The sequence below is a fragment of the Centruroides sculpturatus genome, unplaced genomic scaffold (genome assembly GCF_000671375.1).
Source record: "Centruroides sculpturatus isolate CEXI.00-Female unplaced genomic scaffold, Cexi_2.0 scaffold3586, whole genome shotgun sequence".
NCBI classification, from domain to species: domain Eukaryota; kingdom Metazoa; phylum Arthropoda; class Arachnida; order Scorpiones; family Buthidae; genus Centruroides; species Centruroides sculpturatus.
Genome location: NW_019387813.1, coordinates 1 through 8796, shown reverse-complemented (window position 1 = coordinate 8796; position 8796 = coordinate 1). Strand labels below are relative to the sequence as shown.

The following is an 8796-nucleotide window of genomic DNA, read 5'->3' as shown; positions in this document are numbered from 1 at the left end:
GTCCTCTAAAGTTCGTTTACAAAAGTCGCCTCCAAAGTGTGCTAAAATACTGTGCCTCTGTCGATATCAACATACGGATACATATCACGCTCAAGTTCTTGATTTATTTTAAACCTGTCGGATACCTCCCTCCGAAGACCTATTACCCGAACAATTCGAGTAAAAACTCGAAAAATCCCGTGTTGAAGTCATCGAGTCATCCATCCTCGACTTCTTTATAAGGTATTATCCACACGCGAGTCGTTTGTAAACTCTGTCTCTCGCATATATCGTGTATTCCTGCCCGTTAAAATATATTTTTATTGTTATTAATATGGAATCCGAGTGAATCACTTCCTAGTTTCTCTCTCCTCACCTCTACTCCGAATCCAACCGCCTACCCGCGACCGCTCGAGTGACGTAAAGTCGCGATTTCCGAGTCCTGCGAGACTCGGTGGTGTCACATCCTGACGCGGTGTCGAAGAGACACCGACCCTACGGACACAAAAGCCTAACTGCGAAAGACTGGGTCTTGTATGTACCAAGTCTTTGGCCTGGTATTTGGAATAATCTAATATATATCGTATGATTATCGTTTGTGGTAATACACATCTAAAGATGCAATTTGTGATTTTAAAGGTATGTTAAGTGCTACTTGTATAATTCATTATTTTTTAAATTCATACGTCGAATTGTTGTGTATGTAAAATTGGTTTTACATGTTTTAGTTGACTGAAGAGGACCGAAATGAAGCCCGAAACTTGTGTAAGAACGTGTATCAACGAATATTGAAATAAAAGAATGAATAGTGCCAAGTGATCGTTATTACGCTACATTGCGTTTATAAAACAACGATACGACACGGTTGCAAAACATGAAAGAAGAGGTTACCAAGTGCACTAACGGCAGAAAATCTAATATATTCATTCCGACATCGATTGGTTTATTTAAACATATCTTTATTGAGAGATACAATAATAATTTTATATCCTTCAACAATTAAATATATATATATATACTAGTAGCTCCGGACGCCCCCTAGTGGGCGTTCTATACAAATTTCCATGAGGCACGGTTCCTTTGACTTTTTTGTTCCTATCAATATGCTCTACAGCTCTGTTAAAGTCCGAATGGTAAGATTTACCCTCCGAATGAAGACGTAGCGAGCCCCCAAACCGTATACCCCTGTACCAACAATAAAGTCAAAGGAACCATACCCCTACTCGCGACCGTTTGCGAGATATAAGCTCCTAAAATAATAAATTCCTATTACAAATATACTGAATTATTTATATTGTTATATTGACCAAATAATAATGTATGGACCAAATGAATTATAATAATTTATATTGTTAATTTAAATCACAATTGAAAATTGTTAATTTGAATGTTTGAAATATGACACACGATAGGGGCGCCTCTAGTGTCCATTATCAAACGGTTACGCGGACGGACACCATTGAATGGGTTATATATATATATATATGGTCCATATGGACCTGTGTGTACATGTCACTATTTTCACTTTATTTCACTTTTTTACTATATTTCACTTTTCCGCCAAAACTACACATCGCACATGAATGGTGTTCGTATGTGGTAGTAGCCCCAAGTCTCCATTCGTGCACTATGGTGGTTGCGTCTCGATAGCTATAAGGGTGCGGGAGATATGGGNAATTCGAATTGGTTCGTTTATAGAACAATTGTAAACGTTCCAGAAAATTGATCAAATGGAAAATAGTTCGTTTAACTGGACGTAAAAATTCTCTAATTAGTCTGGAAACAAAGGACCTAATTCTTGCATTCTGTGAAAACGGGTAAGATTGGCTATAATGTAATTATCTGAATTTTCACTATCGTTACTTTTTGCTCACAAATAAAAACTCAGCGAAGCGAGTCCTTGCAGCTAGTCCAATATATAATCGAAACGGGTTGATAATAATAATTAATAATAATAAGCGCAGAGCCCAAACAATTAGGAGTTGAAAGTTGAAATTTGGTACACAGTTAGGGTACGTTAGGAAAACGCACAATAAGAAGGGATTTTTCGAAATTCCTCCCCACGGGGGTGAGAGACAGGATTAAGGCAATCGAATTGTTAAGAGCAACGTGCAACACGCAGATGCAGTTTTTTCGTTTTTGAGGGAAATCGAACATATTTTTAGACCCATCTGAAAATTTTCTAATTAGTCTGGAAACAAAGGGACCCAATTCTTGCACTCTGTGAAAACGGGTAAGGTTGACTGTGACGTAATAATTTTTATCTTAGTTATCGTTACATTTGCCCGATCAACGCCGGGCCCACTTGCTACTATATATAGGCTATATTTTTTTTCGATAAGAAAATTTTAACATTATTTAATTTAAAAAGATTTATTACTAAAAATTGTTTTTTCTCAAGTCCGGGCTTTCACCGTAATACTTCTATATAAATAGACGTCTTGAAAAGTGATTGGAAAAACTAAACTAACAACGAAAAACTATATGAACGCGATTTTAATTATAAATATTTGTACGCAAAGTTAAACAGATGAAAAGTACATGTGAAACATTTAAGTGAACTAAAACACAATAAATATAATTAATTATATGCATTTATTCAGATTTTATGTAAAAAAAAATACAGGTTAAATTACATGATATAAATGGAAACGAGTAACAACAGACCATTTAATATATGATAACAAAATTATAACATTATATCTATAATTCCTATAACAGAATAATGGCAAATATTCGAAAAAATAATATAAGTTGTTGTCTAGACTAAATAAACAATATAACCGTTATATTCTAATCATATAATACGGTACAAGTTAAAAATCAGTTATTTCTGATCCATATTTAATTCAACAAATCTCTCTGTTACTTCTGTAAAATTTGCCTTTTGTTTGAAACAAACGAAAGAATATAACAACGAAAGAACAACTGGAGTAAAAAATAAAGCGTGAAAAGCAGTTTCCATTGTGAGTAAACACACAACTTTCAGAAATGTAAGGACTGCGTACGAATCTTTATATATGAAAAGTATTCCTATAATAGTCGACAAAGTTCCTTGAATTATAGGAAAGCCAACATGATACAACGAATCCTTCATTCTATCCTTCGACGTTTTGCAATTTGACGTTACAAAAGCATACGCAATATGAGCCGGATAATTAACGCAAAATCCGACGCACAGAATCAAACTTATTAAAGATAATATATCTAAGTTAACTCCCCACAAGCTCATGTAACCCAACGTTTCTATCGTGGTAGAAACAACGCAAACTGCCACTACAAGAGAACAGAATATGTTCGGAATCACACAGAAAAAAATAATTGCGATCAATAACCCAGTCATCCAAAACAGTTGTTTAGCTAAGTCGTCGATGATTAGTCCTTGTTCTACTAGACTTGCAATTACAGAATGAATAATAACCGGGAAAGGTGCTTCAATTGCAATTTTAAAAAAATCATTCATTGTAGCAATCTCAATTTCTCTGTTATGTATATTTTTCGTGAGAACAAAAAATCGACTGCATGTAATCTCGGATCCATCCGGGCTGAATATCAAATCGTTTGATAATCGCTGGGCTAGTTTAAATCGTAGAAAAAATCGAAGTCCTTCCATGAAATCATCTTTGTTCGACATGTTGTAACCTCTCAATGCGTATTTTGCAAATGGATTTGTCTGAAATACTTTGTAATAATTTAGCCAAGAAACAGTTAAGCGAGAATCGGCAACGTGAGGATGAGATTCAAATCTTCTAAGGAGATCTTCCACTGATTTCTGAACGTTTTCGTCTGAATAATCGAGTGTTTTGTTAATGATTATGTGAACAGGAAAAGAGTATTCGGTAAAGTATTCGTAATATATTCGAGAACTTTGATATATTTCTGAATCGGATGGATACATATTCTGAAAATCTAATCCTTGTTTTATAAAACACACTCCAAAACATCCGCACCCTAAATTGATTAAATACAGAATCAATACAATCGCTTTCGTTGGTGTATAGGAGAGAATGACTCCCAGTTTATCTCTAATTATTCTCATTGAACATTCTTCATTTTTTTCGATTCCTTGAAAATCTTCTACTTCTTGTGCTGAAAAAGAATGAATATGGAAATTATGTGAATAATATATTCATTTAAACCAATGACATCTTTACATCTTGACTAAAGATTGACAAACGTGAAAACGTTTTATTGTATTAAATTAACTTAATGATTATTGTAATCACATTTTTAAACAAAATTTTTAGAAAGTAAAAATTAGATGATAATTCTAGTTGCTTTTGTCTTAACTCTAAATATAATTAATATAATTCGTAAGTAGAATCATGCTCTACATTACAGAACAGTTTCTAAAACATATAATGTAGACCTGTATGCTAACAATACACATATTTATGCCGAAGATTACGGGAAATGACGTTAAATATTTGACAAAAGGAATTGTCAATAAAATGATCGTGTGATAATCTGGATGAATCCCCAATCTTATTTACAAATTCCCTCCTCCAATAAACCCATATTAATTAATTTAACTTAATTTTCATATAAGTTATTCCAATTTTTATCGCTTTCTAAATATTTTAATATAACCTAAAAAGGTTACAAAATTTCAACATCCTGACAGCTTTCTCTATAACGCAACGTTTATGGAGAAATGAGGATATTTTGCTTCTTTCCTCCACCTCTTATCTTAAATTTTCCCAAACACCTGTCCGAATGACACGACTAAGCATCCCGTCAGATGATGCGCTTCTAAGTAAACGGATTGTGAAATATTCGGTAATAAAAGTGCGGGTTTCCCCACCCTCGAGGCAGTCCACAACTAAATGCACGATCAACATTAAGGACCTGACATAGGACCGGCAGATTATGCCATATCGACTCGTCCAGCATACTCCTCTGGCCACTGAGGGAACATGCTACGGCCTTACCATCAAACAGCGGTAATATGATTTATTGTAAACTTTCTTTCTCATACGGATTATAGTCTTAGTTTAACCATATGTTTTGTTTTGTTGTTTATTTACTTATCCTTGTTATTTTGGTCTTTTGTGATTAAATTGTTGATTTTTATATTACATGACCTTCTTAGTCTAGTATTTATTGACTATGCACAACCGAACCCCACACATTTTACCACTCGGATTCTGTTAAAATAAGCCATCCAGTGACAAAGTGAGCAGATCCTTCAGATTTGACGATTAGAGGGCCTTGACCCTCGTTTGTATTCTCGCAATCGTATACTAACGTACCACAATTAACTATAATCTAAAACTGATAAGTTTAGAAAATTACCACACGCTTTAAAAGTAATCGGATGAAGACTTTTCTCTTCTCTGTACCCACTCAACGCCATACATCCAGCGAAGAAGGTTATTTGAAATACGTAAGTGAAGAATATGCAGGTTGCACAGTAAATGCAAAAGATTTTTACGAGAAGGATTGGTGCTGTCATTCCAACAAAATACGAAAACAAATTAGTAATTGACGTCAAGGTGATTGACACCCCGGCTGCAGCAAACGTGTCTGCCATTCGCTTTTCTACACATTTATTGGAATCAGTAATTCTCCAACTGGCAATCAGCACAAAACTGTCATCCACCTCGGTAACTGTAACATAATAAAACACTCTTATTAGGGATTGTAAATTTACCGACTTTTTCATTTACCGGTCTACTGGTAAATTACCAGTAAATTTTTTTCTAGAAAAATAAAATGAAGGTGATAAAAATATAAGTTGTTTTGATTTCTATTTCACATTTTTTTATATCAAAGATATCAAATATAAAAAAATATAAAAAAAATTAAAGTGTTATTCTAAACAAACTATAATAATAATTTTTAGAAACAGAAATAAAATATTACAGAAAATTAAAAACACAACAGAAATAATATACAGGGTGTATTTATTATCTTGAAACAATAAAATAACTTAATTGGATCTCATTATTTTGAAAAAAGATATAGACAAAAGCTGTAGGGTATTGAGATACCAATCAATTGTTGACTTCATATGTGACCTTGACCTTGACCTTGACCTTGACTTCATTTGAAAGTCAACTTTGTTTTTTCAATGGAAACATATATTTTTTACTCCAGAAATAGAAAGAGCAGGAAATTTCACAATTGAATGTACTGGTACCTTTAAAATTATTGTCTAGGTCAACATTCAAGATTATTTTAAGGTTAAAATTATAAGCTTTTTCTAATGGGAAACCATACTTTTTATTACTAGAATAGGCAGGGAGGTAAAAGTTACATTTTTTCATGAGCTTATTACTTTGAATTTTAAAAACATTCACTACTTTTTGCCCTACCAAGGAATAACAGTGTGGATGTGGTAGTTTTCTGCTCTCTTTGAGGTGCTTATTTTTAGTGAATCTCCTTGCCATTCACTATTATCCACCTTGTTTTTGGTGAGTCACTTTAATTTTTACCATTGTTTGAGATGTTGGTTTTGAGGAAAATTTTATAACAAATGTTCAAAATGATGCTCTTTGATATTAATGCATTTATTGAGCCACGCTTACAATTATCAGACTTAAGATGACCTTCAGAAATAAAATTTGGAGTACTATAAAATTTGGTCATGGCTGATTGTGAAATTTCCCGTTTTTTCCATATAAATATAACTTTTACCTTCCTGCCTATTTCAGTAATAAAAAGTATGATTTCCCATTAGAAAAAGCTTATAATTTTAACCTTAAAATAATCTTGACCTTTGACTTAGACAATAAGGTCAAAAAAACATCCGATTGTGAAATTTCCTGCTCTTTCCATTTCCAGAGTCAAAAATATATGTTCCCATTGAAAAAAAAAAAAACAGACCTGATCTCTAAACGACCTTGAAGGTCAAGGTAAATGTAACATATGAGGTCACCAATTGATTAGTTCCTCGATACCCTACAACTTTTGTCTATATCTTTTTTCAAAATAATGAGATCTAATTAAGTTATTTTAATGTCTCAAAATAAAAAAAATATACCCTTATATACCTAATACCATTTTATTGATTACTATTTTTTAAAAATTAACTTTTCATGAAACTTAAATTATTTATAGTCTTATCTCCTAATTTTGACCTAACTTTTGTACAAAATAATCCAGATCCTGAGAATACCCTTTTTGATTCAACACTTGTACGAATTGCTATTAAATAATCAAATACTATTTGAATATACTCTCCCCGTACTGTTTCTCGTCGGAAGTATTCTAATTCTCTTTTTACTACAGTAGAGCCTCGATTAACCGACACCTCGGATTAACCGACCGTCCTAGTCCGCAAATTTCAAATGTCCGCTAGTGATGTGGCGCTACAATATTTGGCTATGTCTTGGCGACTTTAATATTATTTTTACGTGTTTTAGCTGGCAACATGGCTCGACCATGAAAGGGAGCCAGTATTTAACGAGGCTTAATTTTCTAATTTTTAACGATACAATAGCGACGATTATTTTTTTAAAAAATTTTTGTTAGGCTTAACATGGAAAAAAATTCAACGCAAAGTAGGTTAATAGCGATATACTAATATACTAATTACATGGGATATAATAATATATTACACTAATAATGGATTTTTTCAAACTTTTCGGTTATTCAACTTCTCAATTATCCGACCAACTTCAGTCCCCAATTGAGTCGGATAATCGAGGCTTTACAGTATTTGATTCCAATCTTTCGTGTTTTTTGCTTGTGGAACTGACACTTCTTCACATTCTGTTTTTTGCTTGATAAGGTCATAGAGTTTCTGCTTCATTGATAATTCGAAATTAGGTGTAGAAGTATCAATATTTTCGTTATCTGACGTTGAATTGGAATTTAAATCAAAATCATTTCAGTGACTCTGACTACTATCAACAATAATCAAAAGCATTGTTGAAATACTTTCTGTCAAATAGTGTAATATGTCTGATTTAACAGTCTCTTTTTTACTTCATGCTATATATTAATATTTTTTTTAGTTAAATTATTAAAAAGTGTTTTGGTTGGTTAATTCATTCAACATAAATTTCAAAGTAACATCGGCTACATATAAACTAGTTTTATCATTGCAGTGTGTTTCTACGTCGAACTTAATGGATTGCAGGCTTAAGAGTATAATTGATAGTAATTTTATGTCTCTGTCATTGAAATCTAAGTCCAGTTTCAAATCTATTAGACTTTTTTGGACAGCATCTTTAAGTAATAAAAATCTTTCCAGCATCTTTAAGCTCGGTTCTACAATCTAAAATTAAAGAAAGTCCTTTTTCAATAATTTCTATGATATATTTTTGTAGTAATGTATTTTTTGTTGGCGATTTTCTAAAACGTTTTACGATCTGCCGTATTTTTGTAATTAAAGAATTTAATTCTGCATTTTGTAGAAGTAGTTTCTTGGTTTATTCTAAAATTATCGTATTTAATGTCCGAAGTATCAAAATCTAACTAAGAATCTGTAGTAAGTAGTGAATTAGCATTATATTTATCATCGTCCTGTACATCTGATGTGCTTATATTGTAAAAAACTTTTATAATTGCAATTTGCAATCCATGTAAAATACATAACTGATGGTTTTTATTGAGTAATTTAATCGTTTTCTTCATGACGGCAGCTCTGCTCGATGTTATGCATACAATATTTTTTCAAAAATATTTGAAATTCTTTTAATTTATTTTCTATTAAAATAGTTCACATACTTCAACACGTGCAGGTCAATAAATTTGACAAAATCCAAGATTCCAAAATTTACTATCACTTCCATGAATAATATTTGTACAGTAGACCCATATAAAACGAGTTCCTATAATTACGATTCCTATAAGACAGCGAAAAAATTG

The 8796-nt window shown here is 32.4% G+C and overlaps 1 protein-coding gene across 1 annotated transcript; it reads right to left on the bottom strand.

Moving 5' to 3' along the window:
- Nucleotides 1-2746: 2746 nt before the first annotated feature.
- Nucleotides 2747-5379, bottom strand: LOC111616645 (patched domain-containing protein 3-like). Its single transcript, XM_023358033.1, has 2 exons — nt 5275-5379; nt 2747-4068 (listed from the first exon to the last, which is right to left on the bottom strand). The coding sequence occupies exons 1-2, from the start codon at nt 5333-5335 to the stop codon at nt 2807-2809; spliced, it is 1323 nt and encodes a 440-aa protein (XP_023213801.1). The 5' UTR covers nt 5336-5379; the 3' UTR covers nt 2747-2806.
- Nucleotides 5380-8796: the final 3417 nt, after the last annotated feature.